Consider the following 26,759-nt stretch of genomic DNA (forward strand, 5'->3'; position numbering starts at 1 on the left):
CTCAGGACCAGCAAGGTGGTCAATCCCATACCACCTGAGTCTCACTGCTTGGGAATAAATGGGCTGTGGGGCTCTCACCTGGGCTAAGGATGCCCAGCTCTCACCTCACAGAACAAATGGGTTGACTGAATGCAAGCAAAAGAGTCATTGGGCCAGTTCTGTGGAGGAAAAAGTAAGACACAGAAGTCTCAGAATTAAGCATCTTATATGTAACTGGTATATTAATCATTAATAAGGCAAAACTGTACTTACTTTTACCAGCAATGTTCTGTGGATAGGTCCAGCTTAATGCCCTATTAAAAGAACACACTTTTGTTAAACAACATTTGAATTATCCATTGTTTTATCTGCTATGGTAATTTTATGTTTCTTTTGGAGGACCTTTAACTAGTCTACATAAATGAACTAACACTGCATTCAACTGAAGATGACCTGTGACATTCTTTAATCTACATTAAAGAATAGAATTCAATTTTGCAGGTAGAATTTAGCAATGTATATTATTCCCCCCCCCTAAAAAGCTAGTTTAAAGTAGCTACAGACATAGATACTAAAATATTACTGTCAGCAGACTGTACTTGTCTGTTAACCAACTGTATCCATACATAAGCTGTAATTTTTATTTTTTATTTTTATTTAATTTAACTTTTTTGCAGCTATGCAGTGTTGCATGCAAAAAATGGACCATAACAACCAGCATGTAACCTTAAACTTTATTATATAACATTAGCGCCAAGGATTTTGCCTTTAAATCATGATATGAACACATTTTTACCATAAGATTCTTAAATGGGTAAAATAACACTCATTTATGTATTTAAGAAGTTTAAAATGTATTCATATCAAGTCCTGAAACAAAAGGACTAATGTTTCATAATAAATCTTAAAGTTACTAGTGAGTGCTAATTGTTTTAGTCTGTCTTTCATAAGCTGGAACTTCATATTTATTTGTCATGCAATACAAAATTCAAGCAGATTATGACAGCTACATTTTTCCACTGGTACTCAGTGGCTAATGGAATTAAAAAAAAAGGAAAATATAGAAATGTATACTATATATAAAATTAAAATGCGTAGTTATCCTAAAGATTATCATTATATAAAAATGTAAGATAACCTAAAATCTGTAGGTATTTTAAATGCCAAGTTTTTGACAGATTTTGCTACTCAGCTGCTTTCCAAAATGGATCTCACGTTTCAGGCCTTTTGACTGTCCGTTAAGCATAAGCCTAAAGTGGATAGCACATAGCTGAAATCAACTACTGGAAGGCCAGCTCTGTAACATTATGGAAAGGCTTTTTAAGTCTTTAGTCCCTTCCATACCATGCTTACAATGACACATCAGGACTTAGATTATTTATTTTTCAGAACAGTGCAGGTATTCAGGAACTTCTCAAAATATTCATTTATTTTCTAATCCATTTGTCCTGGTATGGGTCACATGGTAGCATGCTGACAAAGTTAGGCCAGACTTCCCTGTCTCAGTAGCAGTCTCCAAACTCATCTGAAGGATTCCCAGGTTTCCCAGTCAATATGAGATATATAACCCCTCCAAGATTTCTTGCGTCTACCCCAGGGTCTGTTCCCAGTGGGCCATGACTGGTACACATCCCATTGTAGGCACAAGAAAGTATACTCATAAGATGTCTAAACCAGCGAACCTCCTCTCGACATGAACAGAGTAACTGCACTTTAAGGTCATCCTGAGTCTCCAAGTTTTTCAAGCTGTCACAGAAAATTGGCTTTGGCTCATCTCTTCTCCAAAGGAACTTTATTTCACAAACTCTCATTTTATTTGTCTTCTCTGAGTAGTTTTTTTTATCTAACAGCAATATCTTGTATTTAACCATATTCTCCACTTGTGGTGTTAACCTCCAATTAAACAGCAGCACAAAACTAACAAAAAAAAAGTCTTGTTTTCCTTGGGGAAAGGGAAGTGTTGTGGACGGTCCCGGTTCTAGCACATCTCTTTTTTTAACACCTTTATTAAATTATCACTTGAGACAAAGGCAAATTTATATTTATATAAAAGTAAAAAAAAAAAAACAAATTAACAAGTTCACATTTACAAACATATATTATTCTATACTATATAATCAAAGCAACATTACATAAATTGTCCAGTTTCAGTCTTCTCATAAACTTTATTCCTCCTCCAAAACATTTTTCTGCCTGCATTGTTCTCACAATTTCTATTTTTCTATGTAATTTACTCCTACCATTTTCCAAAGATCCCACTTCCAGTTCTTTTGACACTGCTACAATATTCATTGCTTCAAGAATAGTTGATTTAGACTTTGATTTCCATTTTCTAGTAATTGCTTTTTTTTTTGGCAGCCACTAGAATTAAAGTTAACAAGGTCTTACTATGTCTAGGCAATTCAGGTCTGTATTCTAGGTAAAAAAAATATTTCTTTAGTTACACTAATTATAAAATAGATAAAATAACTAAAAGAGGGATCTTTAGAAAAGGAAAGGAGCAAATTATATAGAAGTAAATGGAAATTGTGGAAACAATACGTGCATTAATAATGTTCAGGAGGAGGAGTGAGGTTTTGGGGAAGGTCGGAATTCAGCAATGTTTTGTAATGTTGGACTGATGAAAGCAATAAAGAAGATACATGTAATGTATGTTGTAGTTAAATGGAAAAATGTTTAAATGGCTTGTTTTCTTTTCTTGTTAACATATGTTTACCTATTTCTTAAGTGATAATTTAATATGGGCGTTAAAAATGATGTGCATCCAGAATCCCACTCTTTCCTAATTTCTTGAATTACCCCCGTTTCATCATCCTCCCTTTCCACTCTGAATTGTAGCTTTTTGCTTGTGTTATATATAACAGCCTTAACTGTGTAGCTATAAAATATCCCTTCTAATCAGGTAATCCTAAACCTCCTTGTTCTAGTGGGAGGATCAACTTATACCACTCGACTCTTTCCCTCTTCTCTCAAATAAAATCCATCAACTCTTTATTAATTACTATCCACAACTTCTCCTTTGGTTGATAAAAATATGTCTGACCTGTGCATAAAACTAAAGGGACTAAAAACATTTTCGCTGCTTGTATGTTGCTATCCATATCCATAAAACAGAGCCACCAGTTTCTCTGTTTTTTTATTCACTTTTGTTTAGTCTATTCCCATGTATTCTTCGCTGCCATAACAGAATCCTTTTTAATCCCTGCTCCTAAATACTTCATTTTATCATGTCCACATAAATATGTGTACTGCTGAACCAATTCATGGGGATACATAGTTTACAGCTTTAACCTTTGATTAATCTTCATTAATTTTATACTGTGTTCCAAAAAAAAACTGTCTTAGAATGTTTCACAACATTGAGATGTTCTTTTCTGGTTCCATTAGGTACAAAATAATATAATCTGTAAATAAAGCCAACCTTTCTTCAACACCATACCAATCATGTCCTTGAATTTCTGAGTCACTTATTTTCTTTGCCAATGGTTCTAAATATAACACGAATAACAAAGGGGAAAGAGGACACCTTTGCCTGGTTCCTCTGTTCAGACACAACTTATCAGAAAGTAACCCTTTCACTAGGATTTTTGCCTCCGATCATTCATATATCTTTCGAATTAACCTTATTATGGTATCAGGAAATGCAAATGCTTTCCATTGTCTTACTCATAAAAGATCACAGCTTACTATGTCAAATGTTTCCTCTGCAACAAGACCCGCCAATGACAGTAGTATCTTCTTACATTCTGCTTGCCTCTGGATAATCACTGTGCTATTAATGTTGTCAACTGTTTGCCTTCTCACCACAAAACCACATTGATCCATATTCAAAATTTTGGTATCACCTTTGCCAGTGTTTTACCAATTATAGACATCAACACTTATTAATCATGGTTTAAAATTGAAATGGGCCTGTATGAAGCTGGATCTGATAGTTCTTTACTGTCTTTGAGTATTACAGCCACCATAGCTTTTTCCAGGATGTTGGAGCCTCCCCTCCTTTTAACATACTGTTAAAACCTTACAGATCTTTATCACTTTCTTCTCCCCTAGCCTTTAAATTTCCACTGGAATACCATCTATTCCTGAAGAATTTTTCTGCTGATTGGTAATGCATCACCATTTTTTATCTCGTCTCCATCTTAAATGTTATCTGTTGAGCCTCATTTAATTCTAACTTTGACATAATTAAGTCTTCCATAAATATTTCCATTTGTGCTTTTTCGTGATTTTCCCACTTGTCCAATTTATACAAATTTTTATACAATTTCAGAAATGTATGTAAGACTCTACATGATCTGTGGTTATTCTACTTGTTATAGAATCCCTAAGTTTGTCTACAACTTTTTCTACTTTCTCTTTCCTAAGTCAATGTGCCAAAATTTTTTTGTTCTCTGGAGTTAATATCGGAAAACAGCAATCTTCCGAGACGTATGCATATTATCCAGATACTCCTTTATTTTCTCATTAGCACTCTGCAATTGAACCTCTTTTTGCTCTGTGAGATTCCCCTTATACTACAATACTTTAATCTTTGTCACCCCCTCTAAATAATTATTGTTACTTCTTAACCAGATCTCTTTCTGTTTTACTTCTACCCTATTTTAAACTCCAATTTCATGTTACCCCATTCACTAGCTATAACTCCTAGAGTACTTTCTATTTTCTCTGATAACTCCCAAATAATTTCCACTACCTATTCCTTAAATTCCTGTCTTTTTAACAGGTAGGTGGGGAAGTGTCACTCTCATATTTACTTCATTACCCTGCACTTTTATCTTAGTACTTATTGCAAATGATCTGACATAGTTATTGGCTGTGTATCAAAGTTCTCAATTAAATGTACATGTTCCTGTGAAATATGTCTGTCTAGTCTAGCCCAACTGTTGTACCTTGGGAATAATATGTAAATTCTCTGAGTTTCTACAACTGAATTCACATCTTTCATACCAAATATTTTCAGAAATTTCTTTCAGAAATCTACCCTCTCTTGTTATATTTTCCCTTCTAGCCACCCCCCAGATACATCCTCATTGTTGCAAATCAAATTCCAGTCCCACCTATAACGAATATTCCCTGCTTAAAGTTAATTATTTCTTTTATTTTTTAAACTCCATAGTAGCAATTTTAGGTGAAATATAAATACATGCCAGCATATTCTCCATCCCTTATTAGTAGCACCTTACTATCACAAATCTGTCAGTATTATCTTTTTCCCCTTTTCTATCACTATTAGAGCTCCTTTATCAATTAAGTTAAGTACTCCTCTTTTCCTTTGTCTCTTATATTCTGCTGAATATCCATCCTGAAATCCTTTCTTTATCAAGTTCACATGCTCAGTTCTTTCCAAATGTGCCTACCATAGCATTGCTATTTGCACTCTGCATTTCCTAATATAATGAAATATTTTTCCTTTTTGCCTACACCTGTGAGACCATTCACATTCCAAGATAATATGGAAAGTGTCGCCATTATGGCAAGAAGTTATTATTCCCACCAAAAATGTCTATTTCCAACTTTTGTGATACATGCACCCACTAATGTTTGACAGGTTAAGCCTTTATACAGTTTTTTTTTCTTATCATCAACATTGGAACCTATGTCAAATTTTGCAATACTTTTTGTTTTAATAGAAACTCTTAAACAACAAAAAAATTCAACCCCAGAACACCGTATAACCTGGTAACTTAATGCAAATGCACTTAACTATGTTTAATACAAACACATCTTCAAATAATGGCATTTAATCCTCCTAATAGGAACATTTGACACAAACAGACAGCTGCAAACACAGGCCTTAATTAACCTGAAAGTAAGGGTATCCATGCCAAGATGCATGTTATTGCCTGTGCTTCTATTTACACTAATTGGTGAACTTTATTCCCCTCCCAATGTGAAAACAACTTGCATGCTTTCAGAAAAATCCAATAAAATGTACTAAAACAGGATACTGGACGAAATAATTTTAATGAAAAACACACAAGTATTAAGTGCTTTTGTCTCCACAAAAGCAAGATGTTTCACTTTTGTTGAGACAAAACAAAAGTCCACTTTTTTCACTTTTTCTTACACAGCCATATTTCACAAATGCAATTGATGCTCTGCAGTCTCACATTTATTCACTAATTTCTGTGTTGCTAGTCTTCTTCCTATTCATCTCCATCTTCCAACTCCAGATTCTGGTTTAATTCCAAGGTACTCCTAATACTTCTAAGAAACTCCTTTGCTTTTCTTTGTCTCTCAATCATTTTTCTTAGAAACAGTAGAAAAAGGTTTCACTGGCAAGGTCTCACCATGTGCTTTATTATCAGAAGAATGAGAAGCAGACTCCATTTCTGCTTAATGGGTCACTTTTTGTTGGACAAACTTTTGAATTCCCTCCTTAGCCTGTTCTGCATCAAAAAATTACATTGATCCTTCAGGGAAAAATAGACAGTGGGATGCAGCAGCTTGAATCTCAAACATTTCTTTCACCATACCCTGATTACTGGAATACATTACTTCTCTTTTACATAGTGTACAGTGAATAATCATTTTCCATAAATACTCTACTGTCTCTGACGTTTAATAATTTGCCCTTTTGCCATAGTTTTGTCAGGATCAACTCTTCCTGCTGGTAGGTTTGCATCTTTACAAATACAGGTCTTGGCTGCTTTCTCATGTCCAGATTTGGAGCATACACATGATTGTGCCATTTCAGTGCAGCAGTTCCTGCTATGGAATACCAGTCCAATTGCTTATGTGTACCTTCATAAAATGAATAGAGTCTAGTTTCTCTGGTACAACAGAAAATCTCAGATTTTCCCTAAGTGCTCTGTCCTCTAATTTTACCATTTTTTTCAAACACCTCTTCTTGAACAGTCACATAGCCAGGCTTTTCTTCATTTTGACATCTGATTTTTGCACTTTTATCAGCACAGCTGACTATCTGTTTGAAGCTTCTTCCATTTTTCCAGAATTTTATTTGGATTGATATAATCCCTCAGTGTTTCATTTATTTTAATCAGCTCTGAGCACATTTGACTTATTATTTTTTTCTCTAGATTACTGAAAGTCATGTCTTGCACCACAGTTACAGCTTGAACTGCTTTTTGCTGAACAGCTGCAGGCTTCTTCCCCATCAGTGTTTTCTCTTCACCTTTTCCAACTCATTTTCTTTCAAGCTGTCTTAGTCTCTTCTTTCCTGGCATCCAGACAGTGTACTTACTAGCCAGTAACTGAATTTACTAAAATGACACAGTTCCTGGCCCTTCTGTTTCATTTTCTTTTTTAAAAACAGGGAGAGCTGAAGCTAAGCTGTTGATCAGTGTACAACCATTTTGGAAAGTTAGCATTTCTCTATCCTTGATGAATACTTAAGGAACTGCAATAGCAAGCTGCTTTACTAACATGGGCGAGAAGCATGTTGATGTTCTGAAGGTAATTTCACTGAATCTTAAACCTCTGAAACAGCTTCACTGAAAAAAACATTCAGCAAATCTAAAGAAAAGATTTATTTTTGCAGAGGGCTAGCTCCCTGCACCCAACATGTGGGGTACAACCCTTACACCTCCCCATCTTATACATACTAACTTCATAGTCATACAACAGTAGGGAAAGGGCAAAGTCAATTTCTGTGAATGTAGTTTTTGAGTGGAACCATTTTGGAGGATTGGGACTTACAGACCATGCCGTCATGGAGTTGTCACATTCCCCATGGGAAAAGAACCTTCTGAATGGTTTCCCAGGAATGTGTACCAGCAGGTTAGTAGGATATTGTATGACCCTGGGGTGTAGAGTAGACAGCAAGTGGGTAAAGAAATAACCCATCTAAACTGCACTGTGTCAGTGTTACTCCCCTTTTTACTGTACTCTATTTCTTTATTTGTTACTATGAGCAGAAAGCGGCAGTCATCTGAGCTGGTAATGGGAATGTGTATGAAAATGTATTTGTGGATGTGGATGTGTGCAGGTGTGTGTGTGTGTGTGTGTGTGTGTGTGTGTGTGTGTGTGTGTGTGTGTGTGTGTGTGTGTGTCTATATTTATATATGGTTGCACTGCGTTTCACTAAATCTCATTTAATTGAATCCTAAATCACTGAAAAAAGAAATTGAAAAATCCATTTAACTGAATCACAATTCATAAAAAACTGTAGTTTATGTTTATGCAAAAATAGTAACTAAATGCATATTTTTCTATATTCTACATTGCTATGTGACTATGGAGTTAGTATAGTGTTAAGGGGGGGTCTGTCCCCCTGCTTAAAAAAATAAACTTGAAAGTGTTATTCCAAGGCACTAGTTATTTGTGTTTGTTTCATTAAAATGTTGGATGTGGAAATTTGAAACCGTGGCTCCAATAATGAAGAGCATGTATAATTTAAATTAATACTCAAGAATTTTGTAGTTAATAGAAAAAACTGTGTTGATAACTTTTTAAGGCACATTTGCCCTATATGAAGTTTTCTATGATGTGATTTGATTAAATGATTTTTCAACAACATGTATTTTCAATGATTTTTCAGTGATTTGTAATTCAGTTAAATGAGATTAAGTAAAAACAAATATGATAGAAACATATAGCTACAAATCTAGCTTTAGCTTCTCTTTATGTGTATATATTTGCAAAGATCAGAAATAAAGCATCACAAACACTCACTTTGTCAGCATTAAAGTGGATGACAGTGAAAAAGGTTAACAAACAATGGTTGACTACAAAAACAGTTGAACCAAAAAAAAAATTAAAAAAAGTTGTTTTTGTAGATGGTAAGCCTCTTAATCACCTGCTGCTTATATATAATAACTTCAAGATCACACAACAGTAGGGAAAAGGAAGAACTCCCCAACCCCCACTGGGAGCCAATCTTGAACCAAATCCAGTCCTGTAAAGTAATTTTTGTGACAAATAAGAAGTCAGCAGATCAGCCAGCTGAGTCACAATTCAACAAAAAAGATGTTAAATGAATACCATAAATAGATATAACTTTAAATAGCTTGATAAAAATATGTACATATGTATACATGTGTGTACACACATTTGTGTATATAGACAGATAAATATACAAACACACAAGAACATCCTTCACTACTTTTATAATTTAATTTGCTGGCCTAATAACTATATAGGTAGCTAGGAGTATGTGCATCGAGAAACCAAGTATACTTACTTGACTTGCTGCATCAGCATATGGTCTTAATTGTGCCTAGAGGATATCTTGAAATTCTTAATTAGTTATTTAACCACCTCATAGAAGAAACAGTGTGTCAAATCATTTATGTATTTATTTATTCATTCATTCATTCATTCATTCTTTGTTGACCGGGTTAGTCCCACTCCTCTTTCCAAGGGTGACCTGAAGTGATATTCAATCTGACTAGGGAAAATTTAGCCAGGGCACTGGGGAACTTCTCCTATTCTTTGGAAGACCTTTGGTGATGTGGTCACTAGGTGGTGCCAGGGGGTTACCAGTGATCACTGAGACTAAGACAGATGCTGTGAGTGAAGATAAGATGGAAAAGGAGAGAATGGAAAGTGTAGTCCAGAATGACAGTGATGTATTGGAGCTGAATATTGTGGCATCAAGAGGTAATAACGACTCTGTCTTTCAAAAAATAATGGCTGAATTAGAACCAGAGGAGTCAGAAGCCATGCTGTAGAGTGTGAGGATGGACAAAATATTTGGTAATGAGGAGATGAGAGAAAGCAAGAAGGATTTTGCAAACAATGATATGGATGCAGAGGAGGCAGGTCTGGACAGTAGAGTAACTGGTTAAATGGCATGATCTGTGTTGGGCTGCAAGAAAATGAAGCAGAGAGTGATAAACAGAGAGAGAGAATGAGAGCAGTGTTACCAGATGAAAAACTTAATGCAACAGCAGTAGCAGATTCTAGTAAAAGACTGCAGAATGAAAAGGATATGCAGGTGCAGCAGAAACAGAATGGAGCTGTTGAGAAGTGGCGGGAAAAGACCTTGTGGTACGGGCGAAAATGAAGGATGAACGGCAAATAAATAAGTACTGCATTTTAGACAATGTTGTAAAGCCTTTAAGGTTTAGTTTTTTGAAACTAGAGCACTAATACATATCGGAACTGAACCCTTCTGCAAAATAACTTTTAAGACATTTGCACTTGCAGAAAAATTGTTAATGAATGTGAAAGGAGAAGTAATGCAGCTCATTGGAAGGATTATGTTTATTATAATTTAAATGTACAACTAAAAAGAAAATGGTTGTTACAATTTAGAATGACTGAAATGAAAGGCAATTGAGTTAAATTATCTTTCTAATCTTATGTCAGGATGTACATGATATTAAAAAAGTTGTGGATGACAGAAAAGTATGGGTTGGTGAATGTGAAGTTTATGTAATATACATAAAAGTAGTGTAAGAGCACTGAAAGAAGGAAAAATGAAATAAAATAATCAAAAAGTAATTTGTGAAAGAATTGTGGTGAAAAATATAATACGTTTTATAAATATTACAGAGAGAAAAAATGGAAATGATATTTAGAAAAAATATTACTTGAAAGGGAGAAAAGAAGACATTTCCCCATTTTAGGTAAGAAGCCAAGGTATAAAGAGAAAAATTTGAATGTAATGAATAAAAAAGGACAGTTAAAATATAAACAAGAAGATATGGATATAGTTAAAAGGTATGTTCAAAATATGTATGAGAGAAAGAATGTAAGAGGGGGTGCATGGAAAGTAAAGAAGGGGAAAAAGGAGGTAGTAGAAGAAATGGGAAAAAGAACTAAGGACAGAAAAGTTAGATGATGCTAGAAAGGAAGGTAAAGAAGAAGCCACACCAAGCACTGATGGATTAGAGTCTAGTTTTTATAAAGAAATAGCAGATAATGAAAATTAAGTTTTCTGGAAATACTGAATAAATATAATGAGGAATGTATAAAAAAGAAGAGTTTTGTAAGGGGGTTATAAAATTTATATGGAAAGATTAGGAAAGAGAAGAAATAAAAACATGGAGACCAATTAAGTTGACTATAAAATATTTATGAAGATGTGGCTAAGGCATTTGATGGTACTGATGATGGGGATATGTTGTCCATTTAAAAAATATGTTGTTGGGGAAACAGATAAGGATAGTTAGGACAAATTATAAAAATTGTTGTCTGTCTGTGATGGTGAATTATTGGAAGGAAAAAGATAATACAGGAAAGAGAGGTAAAGCAGGGTTCTCTATTGAACATGTAGTTGTTTATGATCATAATGAATACAGTTATACAAACATATAGATCAAGATTAGAGGATGGCAGATGGGAAGCTAAGGAAGGGATAAAGGGGCTATTAATGTTAACCTATTCAGCTGATTTGATTTTATTAGCCAATTAAAAACATTGGATGAAAGAGATGGTTTTTGGAACAGAACAAATTTTGGGTGCAGAGGGGTTACAGTTAAATAAGTCAAAAAGTTAGCGGTTGTAAAAGCAGAAGAATGGCAGTGATTTATTTTAGCAGAAATGAAACTGATGTTCTAGTAGTTAAGTTTGGAAGGGAACAAAGAATAATGGAAAACATGGAGAGAAAAGTTCAAAAAGAAATATGAACATTCACAGACTGGTGGAGGGTGTTTCAGTTCTTCCTAAGAGAAAGAGTATGTATGTTAAAACACATACATTTTAAGAAAGCTATCATATGTAGGTGGTATGTATATGTGTCCAAGCTCCATGGAAAGTGAATTATTCAGTATCTTTTTTTTTTTTTTTTTGGGAAAAAAGTTGAATCCACTCAAAAGAGGGATAGTTTCTGATGTAAAAGAAAATGGGGAATTGAATTTAATAACTATGGTTGTTTTCTTAGGATCAATAAATTTGTTCCGGGTGTTAAAATAATGTCTGAAAAAGACAATACTAGGAAGTTTGTTATTTGAAAAAATATAAAGATATATGGATGGGTGGAGATAAGAAAAGAAAAAAATAGACACAACATGTTTAGAAGAAAATAAATATGAAAGCAAAATAAAGATATAGAAATTGATATCAAAAATAGAAATGGAAAGAAAAGAATAGCATACAAATAATGAAAGCAAACTATTATCTTGATCTCTGGGAATATTGCCAGTGAATATAGAAAGCAATAAGGAAAAGCAGGAAAGATTTGGATCCCTTTTTGAAGTCAGTGATTTTCTGCAGTGTTTGTTATTGGAAAACTGCCAATGAAAAGTAACGTGAAATATAAAATTATAAAAGAAAGAATGTGTAATAGCTGTAATGCTGAAGAGGTCTTACAACATTTTTTGACTATAGGAAAAATTAGGGGGTTTGAAAATTATTCAAAGATGTTTATGATTGGAAAGTATTGGTCTGAACATGGTAATATATGAAAAATATAAGGTAGACAATGAAAAAGAAACTGAAAATAGATAAAATTTTATTCATTGTTATTTAGTATTTATGAAAAAGAAGATTATAGAATTTCTGTGTAACAAAAGAAAAGACGATAAGGAAGTAATATGTGAAATTATTATAGTGCGAAGGGTGGGGGATGAAATGGTTATTGAATGCATTTAAGGAAATTAATATATATAGTGTTTTATAAAGCTGTATAAAGTGTAAATAAAATAAATGCATAAATAATGAAAGAAAGACGGAAAAGTGTTAATATAATAAAGCACCCCCTACTTTTTTTGATAAGTGCTGTAGGATGTTTTACATTCACTTGAACTACCAGACGATGCCTCAGTTTAACATCTCATTCAAAGTATAGCAAACTCAAGAGTGCAGCATCCCCTTTAATCCAATTACTTGTAGGAAGCTAGCTTACAGACTTATGATCTTCCAACATCAAAGGAGAGTGTGCTACATGTTGCATCACTAACACTACAGATTATGAGGTCCTGCAGTATCTTTTTACACATGATTGCAGTTACGACTCCAGGGGAAGAAATGCTAATGAAGTCAACTAAGTAGGGTCATTTCCATGACTAAGAAATTTTAACAAACACAACCACAAAAGAATGGATAAATAGATTGATAGATAGACAGATAGGTAGACAGACAGATAGCATTGCTTTATCCTAAAATTAAAATTACTTATGTGCACCTACCAGATGGATAATATTATCATCAACATTCTTAGAATTAGAGCTTGAAGGAGACTTCTGAATTTGTTTATCTTCCAATTTCTGTGGCTCAAACTCATATAAATCTACACTTTAACAACAAACTGCTCACGTTGCATATATATGAATCAAACATAAAAATATTCATGCTGTCCCCAAAAACTAGCAATGCCGGAGGCCCAACTTTACACTTCTGTTTCTCATATTAATAATGGTTTTAATCAGTCTTGTCACAGCCAACATTCATGAAACTAACTCTGTGGATCAACATACAAATAAAGCAAATAAAGAAGATAATTAAAACGTTATTATTCTCTGAGAATACTGTGGATAAACATGTGAGTACACATCTACATGTACATTTTAGTCACTTTCCCCAAAAAAGAATGAATGCACATCAAATCTAATGTCTCTTTAATCATCACGAACATATGGCTGCTTTACTGTGTACATATACTACATAGTGTCAGAATTAAAAGGTAGTTTAGCAACAAATGCTGATTTTTTTTCACACTGCATCAAACTTTAGAACTTTTCTTCACTCTGTGGATTTTCTGCATTCAGAGATACCTTTGTATCATAGCCACAGAAGATGACAGTTAATTTTTCACATTTCTGCATTACTAACAGTGAAACAAGTAATCTGATAATCTTGCTGCATACAAATGACTTTTAATTTCAGAATCTAATTCTCCCATATAGTACATCCATTTTTCTGATTTTTACTCTTAATATTGTTGAACCACCAATCCTTCCACAGCATTTCTTCATTTTTGCTTGAAATGTCTTCACTCTAATCACTCTAATCATGAATGTCTTTAAAAATATGGACATTTATTTGAAAAGTGGAATCTCTGGATTCAAAAATTTGAGCTATATTGAGGAGCCTGAACTGATACATTTGCAAGGTTTCTTCATTTAACAGGCAAGGATGTGAATATGGTATTTATCGCTTTTAACTTAAATATGAGCAGAGGCATTCTATATTATCAGCTCTAGGGAGAGAGTTTGATAATAATGCAAGCCAGAGAAGCATCTTTTACTGTGTAAGGCATTTGTTCATCAGTAGAAGGCAATGGATTCAAGAGTGAATAGTTGCTTATCTGACTGAAATGAAACATAAGATAAAAAATTATTAGGTTTGGTGACTTACATGATTCACAGACAAACAACAGAATTGTGTGTGGTATCACAAATGAAAGGTACACTATTAAGAAACTTATTCTTGAGGTTTGATAAAGAGGTAGTAGGGATGTACAGCAAGTGATCTTTTGAATATACTGCTTAAAAGCTTGGTTAAGGAATCGGAAGTCTGCAGAATAAAAGTTGTGAATGAAATGTGGGCAAAATAATGTTTAAAATGAGTAACAGAAATAAAAATAAAAAAGTTGATAAGGGTACCGAACAGATATTTAGTTCCAGGTAATAAAGAAGCAATCAGGCATTAATTGTATTTGTAAGTTCATAGGTTCATAGGTTCATAGGTTCATACTAGGCTATCTGCCCGAGGGCATTTATAAGCCTAGCCCATTGTTTTGTGGCTTACGCCACCCCTTTAGTATGGGGAACTATACCCATTATTTTGCTGTGCCTCTGTCGAGCAGTGACACTGAGGTAATTCCTGGGGTATATCTGCGATCTCCCATCCATTGGTCAAGATTTCTCTTGAACAAGGCCAGCGAGGTGCTCTGCCTCACATGTACCGGGATTTTGTTCCACAGCATAGGGAGTCTTTGGGTGATGAATCTATCTCTCCAGCACGTCCTATTAATAGCCGTGTCGAGGTTTAAGTCTCCCGCCCTTGTGGCTCTGATGGATCTAGATTTTTGAGGTGAAGCATATTCATCAAATCTGGGTTTGACATGGCCTTGTATGTTAGGCAAAGGTCACCTCTGAGCAATGGTGGCGACTGAATAGAGCTGGAGTTCTTTCAGTCGGGCAGCATAGGACAGATTTTTGAGACCCTTTATCCTTTTGGTGAGGAACTTTGTGGCCTCTCCAGCTGCTGCAAGTGTCGGGTCAGATACATTCCGAATGGGGCATTGTACTCAATCATTGGTCTGATGAGTGATGAGTAAAGGGAGACTATGACCTCCCTTGATCTAGATGAGAATCCCTTCATGATAAGGTGGGCAATGTAGAAGGACTTCCTAACTACTTTAGCTACATGGGTGTCGAATGACAGACTACTATCAACCTGGGTCCCCAGGTCCCTGATAACTTCTTCTGTGCTCAGTGGATTGCCACCTATTTGGTAGCTAGGGGTAACCTTGTTTTTCCCGAAGGGTATGACTATGCATTTTTGGCATTTAACTTTAGGCCGTGGCTCTGGCACCAGTTATCCGTTTCTGTGAGACCCTTCTGAAGGATATCTGTGTCAGATGTGTTTTCTACTATGGCCCAGTTTGCAGTCATCTGCAAACTTTGTCAGCCATAACCCTCCTGTGTTTGCTTGTACTTCAGAAAAGTAGATGCCAAACAAGAGTGGGCCCAGGACTGAGCCCTGTGGGACACCACTTGTGACAGGCTTTGAGTCTGACATGGCGCCAGCAACTCTGACCCTGTGGGTTCTGTCACTCAGCCAGTTTGCAACCCATCTTGTGATGTATGGGTTAACATTTAAGCTGATGAGTTTTTCAATGATACCCGAGTGGGGTATTGTATCAAGGCCTTAGCCAGATCGAGGTAGGCTGTATGGACTGCCTTTCCTCATCAATGGCTTTGGTGACTGTTTCAAAAAGTCAACCAAGTTTAAAAGGCATGATCTGCCTTTGACAAAGCCAAACTGGGTTGGATCCAAAGTCTGCAAATTCCCTATGTCTTTATTTATGAGGTCCATTATGATCCTCTCCATGGCTTTGCAGATAAGGCTTGTCAAGCTAATGGGCGGTAATTTCCAGGGTCTGTGGAGGCACCGCCTTTGTGAAGTGGGACCACAGTTGCAGTGCGCCACTCCTGGAATGTATCCAGAGGTAAGACTTTGATTAAACAGCTGTCCTAGCTGTGGGTTTAATTCCTCATTGAGTTCGTGGAGCACACAGCCGGGGACACCATCGGGTCCCATGGATGCTGTGTTTTTTGCTTTGTAGAGAGCAGTTCTCACTTGGGCTGGAGATGCTTGGGGGCTGCACTCATTTGGTATAGATATCTCTCCTTTGGGGAGGGGAGAAGTTTGCACTGAACCTGTCAGCCAGTATGTTGGCAATGTCTATAGGATCAGTAATCTTCACATCATTTTGAACTAGTTCTGAGCATATCTGGGAGTTTCCTCCTAGGTTTCTAACATAGCTAAAGAAGGCCTTATGATTGTCTTTTGAGTCTTTAGCTATTTTTCTCTCGAAATTTGCTTTGGATGATTTTATGAGAGCTCTTAGTTTTTACTTATAGTGATCAAGGGTGTCTTACCTTTTAAGGATTTTGCTCTATCTTGTAGTAGCTTCCTCCTTTTGTTGTAGAGTTTGTTTATGGCTGGGGTCCACCAGACTGGACGCTTGCCTTTGGTACAAAGAGTCTTTGTTTTGCTTGGGATTGCCTTATCCATGCAGTCCTGCAGGTGCTGGTAGAAGGCGTTTGTAAGTGATTCAGCGGCTTGAGTATTGTTTTCCGCTCGGGGCCTGAAAGGAGAGCACACTAGTCTTTAGAAGTGTGAAGTCGGCTTTGAGAAGTTCTTTACTGTGGTCTTTTTATTTCAGGTGGGGTGGGATGAGGACCTCCAGCGAGATTAGTTTGTGATCTGATCTCACCAGTGAGGGGTATACTTCCGGTGTTGAACATTGTGCTCCCATGTTCGTGATGATGAGATCAAGTATGTTATCTCCTCTTGTGGGGATGGTGACTAGTTGTTCCATGGCATTTGAGTTTATGAATTCCAGGAACTTTTGGGCTAGGGTGTTTGGGCTTGAGTAGTGTTCCCAGTCTATATTAGGGTAATTGAAGTCACCTAGTATGATGGTGTTTGGTGATACATTTATCCCCTCTAGTGTTTTCAGGAAGGCCATGTGAGTTTCCTGAGTTTGTGAGGGTGGCCTGTAACATGCTACAATTTGCAGAGCAGTCTTGCCTATGGTTAATTTGAAAGTCATCCTAATTTTGCAAAGATGATTAAAAGTCAGAATAAAGTTGTACAGCAAACTTTGTATGTGAAGGTAAAGGGACAGAATAAACTTGAAACATTTGTAGGGAAAGTTGAATTGTGTAATGTGAATGCAGTCCAGATTTTAAGCAGCAGAGACAACAATGTTTTGGTCAGAAATGCCTGTGATTAGAGGCAAAATACTGCATTTAACCCTGACACTGGTACAGAATGAAATGCACTATTAGAAACTATGCTTAAGTCACTGAATCTGTCTTATGGAGTGTACAATTCTCCATGCATTGTTTTGATGTATTCTATGGAAAAAACAAATAAGCAAACCAACAAAAAAAAAAAACAATCAAATCAATTGTGTCAGATCTTTCTTGATTGTGAGCACAAACATAGAAAATATAAGATGATATTCCACACAGCCTCTTTCTAAAAATATTTAAAGCAACCAAATCTACTAAAATGCAATGACTATTAGGTAACTTGTAAAAAATCTTTGTGTTTATAATTAATTCAGATGCACTGTATTAGTAGGTCTGAAGAAGCAGCCAGTAGACTGCAAAAGTGCTCACCTTCTTGTTTTTATCTTTGTGTGTATTTTATTTATTAAAGTTTTGTGTGTCCTCAGCACTGAAGTTCACTCTGGATTTTTTATGTAGTATTTGAAGTGCTTGGTCCGCTGGGGTGTATATTACTTATCTGCTGGCTTTTTGTTGGGTTCTGCATATGAGGTTACTTGGTATGCGTAAAAGGATTCATTCAGTTACAGAATATCTTGCAGATTTGTGCATGAGCAGTATTAATAGAAACGTAATCCAGACAATAGTAAAGATTGTGGAAATGAGAGTATGCAAATGGTCACAAAGGCAACATGCATATTCACAAGACACAACATGTCTGCTTGGTGGCAGCGAAGGGTAAGCCTCTGAGATGTAATTCTTGTGGTACATGGTTTGATTCCCTTAGTCCTCAATTGCCAATAATGTGACTTTGAGCAGGTCACTTAACCAGCCAGTGCTTGGGAACAGCTGGGAATTTGGATCGGGCTCTAAAATGGTCCCCTGGACTGCAAGTCAAGTAGCTACCTATAATCATCATCATGCAAAAATACTTGTAGCTTAAAAGGGCTAAAAGTAATGAATATATGCATTTTTTAGTAAAATTATTTAAAAGAATCTGCTAAAAGTATTGATATTGCTTCCAAATGTAACAACAGGAATACTGATATGAGTGCTTCAACAGGATCAATGTCCAAGATACTGATGATATGCTGCAGAGTTACTCTGACTTATTCATTGATTTGGGCTGTGTATCATGAAAGTACAATGTTAAGATATCAACTGAACCAATACAAGTTATATATGCATCAAGAAGAGTCAGAGCAGCACTCAAAAGCAGGACTGAGCAGGAAGTGGAACTGACAGGTGTATTTGCTCTACAAGCAGATCTAACTGAATGGGAAAATAGCATGGTAGCACATACACAGCCAGAGAAGCTTAGAATATATATAGACCTTCAAGATTTGAGCAACTTAATTAAACGGGAGCAGTATCAACTTTAAACCGTTAAAGAAGATGTTGCATCATTGCCTAATGCTAAGCTCTTTTCTGTTCTTGATACTAATGAAATATTTTGAGAAATTAAATTTGTTGAAGCTAGTCTAAAGCATTGCACAGTCAGCGATCCTGTGGGCAAATACATATCTCTAAGATTGCGTAATGCCATCTGCCTCAGAAGTGTTTCAAGGAGCAATAGATGAAATTATTGCAGGGATAGAAGGATTGGTCAATATAACTAATGATCTTCTAGTTTGGAATAGCACATGACTCACAACTTATCAGGTTATTAGACAGATTGAGGCAAATGGCCTGAGATGGATAAAAGTGTCAGTGTTGTGTGTCTACTAGTCTAAAGTACATGTAACAAGTTTTAATTTTTGGAGGTCTCAAATGACAGTCTGATAAATTTTTGCTATGATACATCCTTTATGAATTTTGCTGAGCTGCAAAAAAGTGAGGATAAATGTGGATTTTGACCTTAATTTTGCAGAAGGGCAATGTACCTACTACACCCACAGACAAATTTGTACTAGGAATAATAAGAACTGCAAACACTGAAACAACACCTAACATTCACTCAGAAATCTAAAAATCATAACAGTGGCTCTCTACTATCTATATGTTGCTAAATTGTATAACTCGGTCTCAACAGATATCAGAAATATCTCATCCCATCTATAATCTAAACATTCATTAAAAACATGACCATCAGCAAACTAGTCTTGGTCTTGTAACAACCCCATTATTAAGTCCCCTAATCTAATTAGACCAAACTTGTAAAAATCTTCACATGTTTTTCTCCTGGTTATATTTCTCAACTGAATGCTAACTATTGAGATAAACTATACATATATCTTAGTTGGTATTTGTGTACTAAAACTAAAATGTACCTCTACACATAAATGTGTGGTCATAAAGATTTTTACTTACATACCCTACGCATTTCCCCAGCCCTGCACCTGATGAGAATGTCTATTGATAGATGCCCTGGTATTTGTAAGCAAGGGGTGTATACCCCTGGTATCACTACCAGAGCTATTACACCTGCTTATAACCCCTTCAGGGATAGTTGAACCAGTAAAATACCACTGTCTTTCTTACCCCCCTGTCAAATACTCAAGTGTCAAGCTTGTACCTATCAAATAATATACACATCAGTGTTCCAGTATATATATATATATATATATATATATATATATATATATATATAGAGAGAGAGAGAGAGAGAATGAGAGAAATAGATATAGATAGATAACCTATCAAATAATATATACATCAGTGTTCTAGTATATATATATATATATATATATATATATATATATATATATATATATATGGGTCTACCTGACAACGTCGACAGCTTAGAACGCCGACGCCAGAAGATCGACAGCTGAGAAGACCGACAGATGAAAACACCAAAATCCTGAGAACACAAAATCCTGAAAACACAAATAATGCTAATATGTCACTATAAAGACACTAATATCTACCAAGTGAGTTGAGGTTAACCGGGTTAGGTAAGTGTGCGGTAATGATAGTCTTTGGGTTAGCCGGGTTAAGTGAGTTAGGTTAGTTACCGCTGGTTAGGTGAATGTGATTGTGACAGTCTTTGGGTTAGGGTGGGTTAAGTGAGTTAGGGTTAACTCAGGTTAGGTAAGTGCGGTAGTGATAGTCTTTGGGTTAGGGGCAGGTTAAGTGAGTTAGAGTTACCTGACCCCAGTTAGGCATGATAGTGACGGACCTTAGGGTTAGGGTAGTTAAGGTTGTAGATAGTTGTGTATGTGAGGTTTAGTGTGGCTTTGTAAGGATTTTGGTGTGCTTGTGTTGTGTGTGTGCTTTTTGGACAGGGGATTTGTTTTGTTTGTTGATTGTCGGTATTATGGTGTCGGGCATGTGAGGTTTCGTGTTTGTAAACTGTCGATTATGTGGTGTCAGTGATTTCGTTGTTGGTGTTGTGATGTGTTGGTGTTATCAGGTAGACCCATATATATATATATATAGAGAGAGAGAGAGAGATAGGGAGAATTAAAGAAACAGATATAGATAGATATACTGTTAACTTGTGATATCTTCCTGTGCAAATATATGCACTGTGGAGCTTTTCACTACAGGCCTTCACTAAAAAGGGGCTTTGCCCAGTCAGATTTTACTGTTAATCAAAGACAAATAAATACATTTAATTAAATAATCTGGTTTGGAAGAACTTCAGTTGTTCCACTATCAGAATTCTAATGTGTTACTTAAGCTTCTGAGTTTGAAAAAGCACTACCACCTTCTCAAGGTCAAATTGTCACCAGAGTATTTCTCAAGTTCAAGGTCAGGCCCTAGAGAGTCAGAAAGTTGTTCAAATTGATGATGATGATGCCATGTGACTTTTTAGCTAGGTGCTACTCCAAAGAGTGTCTCAGTTCCTGATCAACTTACTGGAAATCTATATTTGAGATACAAAAGAATGTACAAGAAGCCACTGTGACACAGTGACTATAAAAATTATGCACAGATTTTCTGTGCATTTTGAGGCAATTATTTTTCTGATGAATTCATTTTCACTGTATTATTATTATTATTATTATTATTATTATTATTATTATTATTATACATCACATGGCACAGGTAGTATTCTTGTAGATATATGCAAACAATGTATTTAGCTGTAGCTTATACATATTTATGGTATCAGAAGGAATTAGCATATGTGAATATATGTAGTACATCCAGTGATGATGCTGTAGCTGAATCTTTAAAGGGTTACCAGTAGTGGGGTCTGAGTACCATGTGACATCTTCAAAAGTGCAGGTCAGTAAAGGTTCTTATTAACAAATATCATATCTAACAGTCCTTCATTTCTCTTAATTTAATCATGTTTACTATAAACTATGTAGAAATGTAAAACATTGGGTTTTGTCTTATTATTATTCCTAGAAGAAATTTGTCTGTGGCTGCATAAAGTTAATTTAAGTTTTCTTTGCTAATTTTATTAATGCCCGTTGAGGGTATCCATTCTCTTTTGTTTTATTGTTCTGCTTTTTATTTGTTGAAATGTTTTCATAACGTCTTTGGAAAATGAACAAGTTAGACTTAAAAGCCCAAAATCCTAATTAAACTACTCTGTCTAATAATTCTGAAAAGTGTTTGCTGTACACCCTATACCTTCACTGAAGTCATTTTTTTTCCAAATATGAACTCCAAAAGTTGTTTTCCTGCATATGTGGAAATATACATTTAAAGTGGTGTCATTTGATGAGAATTAATTGCCTCTTGGAAGGTCTTGGGTGTACAACATTTCATTCCTGTGACTAATTTGTGAAAGTCAGTGCAATCTAAGTTAATTAAGTCAGAAATAAAAGCAGATTAATCTCTCCAGGGGTTATCGCCATCACAGGAAAATCAAATATCTGTCAAATATGTAATAAAAAGAATTAATCTCAAGGAAAGATGTTGTTCTATTCTCTCTTCATATGGCTTCCTTTAACAAGAAAGAACAGAGTGTGACAGCCAAAGGACAATTGCAGGGTTTGCTACTCTCTGTGAACATATAGTGGCTGAGATTAAAATAGAATTAGCAAATGTTTCTGTAATTAACGAATGTAAAAATGCATCAAAATAGCCATGAAGTGCCAGGTGATGGAACACTGCCTGGTAGGCTGCTGACCTGGACTTGTGCCAGCGCTTATAACAGCAGCCGGGGAGTATGACAGAGATTATGTAGACCATGTAGATTTTTTTCTTGTTCTTAGGATACAAATCTACAGTGCATTTCATTTTATTTAATATGATGTAGACCCCAGTAAGACCAAAGACATTTTTCTCACTGGAGACCTAGAGGTACATTGAAATTAAAGAAGCTGCTCAGGGCCACACAATATGTAGACAAGACTCAGTGTGATACAAATGTTGATCTCCATGTTTTTTTTTTTTTTTTTTTACTGCTATATTAACTACTGTGCTATACAGCAGTTTAGAGTGACTTTTGGTTGTCTAATAAGGCGCCTCAATACAACTTGGATAGAAACATGCTATGTACACTGCACAGCAAGTCAATGTAGGTATGTGAAAAACAAAAAGACCGTTTGATTAGGTAAACGATAACAGCCGATCACTCTATCTGAAACAAATTTGGAAGAAACTTTAAGCTTTTCCTTGCTAGGTCACAGACATCTCACTTTCCATTACTAATTTTCATTACGGTGCAAGGTAAGGAAAGGGCCAATAATACAAAACTATAAATCAATAGTATATTGTTATCTCTGTGGAAAGCAGTATTGTGCTGCAGGATTCTGTAATGTGAGGTGAACCCTGCATAAGCAACTCTCAGGTTTAAGCTAATAAATTACATGTAGCACATTTATGTGGTTTAGTATCCTCAGTTTCCCCAAGACATCCTTGCCACGCCTACCATAGTAATTGACACTTAATACAGCTTCAACCCTGGTATCACCATATACCCCTACTATCTACCTTTCCACTGCAGATTTCCCCACTATTTCTCACAAATAAGACAGGCAGGGGCTTCTTGTCCCCTGTCTGTGTTTTGGCTTGTGTACAAAGCTTTGACTAGCTCATAAGGTTTTCAGGATGGCACAGCTTAAATCAGGGGATACTCCATGGCAGTCCATTTTTCCTCTTCCATCCAAAACTCAGTGATTGCAGGAGTACCCATACCTTTGTTGTCCTTTTCCCTTCCAGAAATGTATTCTTATGAAAACAGACCTCCAACATTTATTAAGGTTTCCTTTACCTTGAAGAATTGCAGGACCCCATCCTCTCACCACCACTGGCAACAAAATTGTATTTTAGTACTCAGTCCTACAGAACCTAGCTGGCTTTCCAGAAATTGTAATCCATTCTTGAACTGAGGTCACTAGCATCCCAGACAGAAGTCCAGCCTCCACACTACTCAGTCTTTGTAATATATACTTAGTTATGAAGAATTACAACAGAACATTTACCTTAGCAACAACCAAGGAATGTTGTGTCTTTCGGCTTTTCCCGGTTAGGGGTCGCCACAGCGGAACTCCGGTCCGCTAATGAATGGTAGTTAATTTTTACGTGCCCAGTTATCAGCCCTGACGCACAACCTTCAACGAAGGTACGCCCATTCGCGCATGTCTTCACGCAGAAGATGCTCTAGCTGAGAATCGAACCAAACAGCATCGTCTTACTGTGAGGCGACAACGCTACCGCAGCACCACCACCGCGGGTAGCAACAACCACGGAAAAGAATATTAAAATGGTCAAAAAGCTTGGAAAGTAACTTCATCTGAAAATGAAGCTACATTTGTAATGAAAGAAAATGTTGCATTCAGTGGCAGTGTAGCACGAAATCATGGTCAGGAGGGAGTAATGAAGTGATCTACCCATGACTAGTATGGTTTGATCATAAGGTCAAAGCTTGAATGATGTTATAAAATCGTTTGCTTAAAGTGTTGATTATGAAAAGTACTATTAAAAATACATTATCAGAACAAGGTTTCACTTTCTCACTGGCCTTCAGCATTGATACCAATCACATGGGTTCCAGTATGCCTAAGGTTTAGCTGGAGTGTAAAACGGTGCAATACACAGTCGTTGCTGTCTTTCCTTGGTGGTAAGGGACATCTAAACAATTCTCATTACAAAGTATGGAGAACAGGAGAAATTCCTCCACGCTGACTGACAAATATTGATGCTTGGTGTGTGTGTGTGTGTGTGTGTGTGTGTGTGTGTGTGTGTGTGTGTGTGTGTGTGTGTGTGTGTGTGTGTGTGTGTGTGTCTGTGTGTGTCTAAGGGTAGGCATCCAGTGACTCTGTATATTCCTCCCATTAGGATAAGATACATTGTTATTGTTCCCTTCACAGGAAGACTTGACTGTTTGAAAGTGCCAGCATCTATATGTCAAGCAGCAAATACCTAAAAAACATTTTTGCTGAAATGCTGACTGCCAAAAAGCATGTAGAATAAAAAAGAAAGAGAGAAGGGAAAATTGTCATATTAGTAATGACACACATTTCTACCTCAGTTTCTAATGCAAAATGTCATACATGTCCATCAATATGTTTACTGTTCTTATGTACACATTAGAAAACCTTCACGGAAAGGTTTAATTCTCCATCTACACTACAAAAAATGCTGTAGGAAGACAGTTACAATGTACACTACACACCAAGACCAGAATCTGCTACAAATGCTTAGTGCTATTTATTGCATGTCACTGCCACATTTATTATTTAAACAACACAAACAGCTATTAAAATCTCAAAGGCTAGCAAAGCTCAGACTAAACCAGCTGCCAAGGGTGACACATTATCTCTGCAGCAAAAGGTACTAGGATTTTAGATAATATGAGAGCATCATAAATATTAACTTGGTTTCATCTGCTTACCTTGTTGCTAGGCTCCTGTTAACTTTACAATGTGTAGTTTGTCCTCCAGGGGTCTGCTTCTCACCTGATCCATCTTCAATGAAGGTTACTTGTTTTCTCATCATTTTTGCTTTCTTTGTTGATAATTCCAAGCAGTGAGAAAGATTTCTGCTTCAGTTACTATCATAATTACCCAGATGTTGTACAGTACTGCAAAACTGATATTTGATGCTTTCTACTAGCAGAATGTTATTAACCTTAATTTTTATATGCGAGCAAAGTCTGGTCCTTGTTCCTGCTTTTGCCTTGAGCTATTGATCTTCTGTTTGACTGATGGAGAATTCTGGGAAATGCAGTTCTTATATATATGCTTTGATTTCTGGGAAATGTGACTTACATAATATGTATAAAAGCAATGTTCTTACTGCTAATGTAATTCATATTCCATAGATATCAATTTGACTGTTGTATAAACATAATGACATTTAGATTTCCTGTATGTCTGAAGATCAGATTACAATATTTCCAGTATTTCATGTTATTGTACTATGCTCCATGATAATAACACACAGATGACAGCTATTTAATATACTCCTAAGGATTTGTGAGCCACCAATTGTAATATATGCTTTACACTCTTATTTTCATTTTGTAATCAGTGGGGAGCATTTACTTTTGTTTAATTAAGTCAAATATGTCAGGACTGGGAGCTACAGCAGGTTGCACCTAATATATGGAAGCATGGTGCAGAAAAGAATCAGAAACTTTAACAGCATATAAGCAGAAATGACATAATTATTATCAGTTATTTAATTTTATAAAGATTTAATGGATATTTTCAAATGTGTTTAGGGATACACTAGTACTCTTGCTTCAACTGAAATTAGTCACAAGACTCATAAATCACAGCTTGAATGCATATATTTTTGTTATGCATGTACACAACCTTGCCATTTTACAAGCAAGTGTGACACCAAAAAAAAAAAAAAAAAAACAACCCCCCCCCAAAAAAAAACAATTTTTTTTCAGGGCAAAGCCTCTACACCCCCTGCACCACTTTAATTAATTATTCTAACTCTGAGGTCACTGCACCTTAGAGGAAGACTGTTCACTGGCAAACCATGTAACACCTATTTTGCTCTTTCTCCAAGGTCTACTGACTCCACCCACATGTTGCAATCATGCAAATATTTATGATCTCACACTACCAAAAAGAAAGCAACAAATCATGAGCAATAAGATCCATCAGACCCACCTTCATACAGGCTACTTTCAATACTAATCCATGATTATAAAGTGTTTATGTCCATAATGGCTAAAAGAATGATAAAGCTAATGCCAAAATTGATAGATATGGATCAGTGTGGTTTTGTTGGGGAAGGCAAACATCTGACAACATTAGCAGAATGCTGATGATCCAAAGGGAAGCAGAATGTAAGAAAATGCCATTGTTGTTGGTGGGTCTTGATGCAGACAAAGCATTTTGTAGAGTAACCTGGGACTTTATGAGCAGGGCAATGGAAGCATTTGCATTTCCTGAAAAAAAATTAAAAAATTATAAGGGTGATTAGGAGGCTATATGAGGGATCATAGGCTAAAATTAAAGTGGGCGGGGTCCTTTCTGATCATTTCTGCTTGAGCCGAGGAACCAGGAGGGGGTGTCCTCTTTCCACTTTGTTATTTGCATTATATTTAGAACCATTGGCAAAGAAAATAAGGGCCTCAGAAATTCAACTATATAACTG

The 26,759-nt window shown here is 36.0% G+C and overlaps 1 protein-coding gene across 1 annotated transcript in view; it reads right to left on the minus strand.

The window, feature by feature from the left end:
* FAM216A (family with sequence similarity 216 member A) overlaps window positions 1–25,335 on the minus strand; it is a 93,970-nt gene extending 68,635 nt beyond the window's left edge. The window contains exons 1-2 of the mRNA XM_044068643.1: window positions 25,036–25,335; window positions 253–293 (exon numbers count right to left, since the gene is read on the minus strand). Of these exons, the coding sequence (XP_043924578.1) occupies window positions 253–293; window positions 25,036–25,139 (145 nt within the window). The 5' untranslated portion in view covers window positions 25,140–25,335. The remainder of the gene's footprint in view (window positions 1–252; window positions 294–25,035) is intronic.
* Window positions 25,336–26,759: the final 1,424 nt, after the last annotated feature.

Source organism: Protopterus annectens, chromosome 4.part0 (assembly GCF_019279795.1).
Source record: "Protopterus annectens isolate FY-2018-M chromosome 4.part0, PAN1.0, whole genome shotgun sequence".
Taxonomy (NCBI): Eukaryota; Metazoa; Chordata; order Ceratodontiformes; family Protopteridae; genus Protopterus; species Protopterus annectens.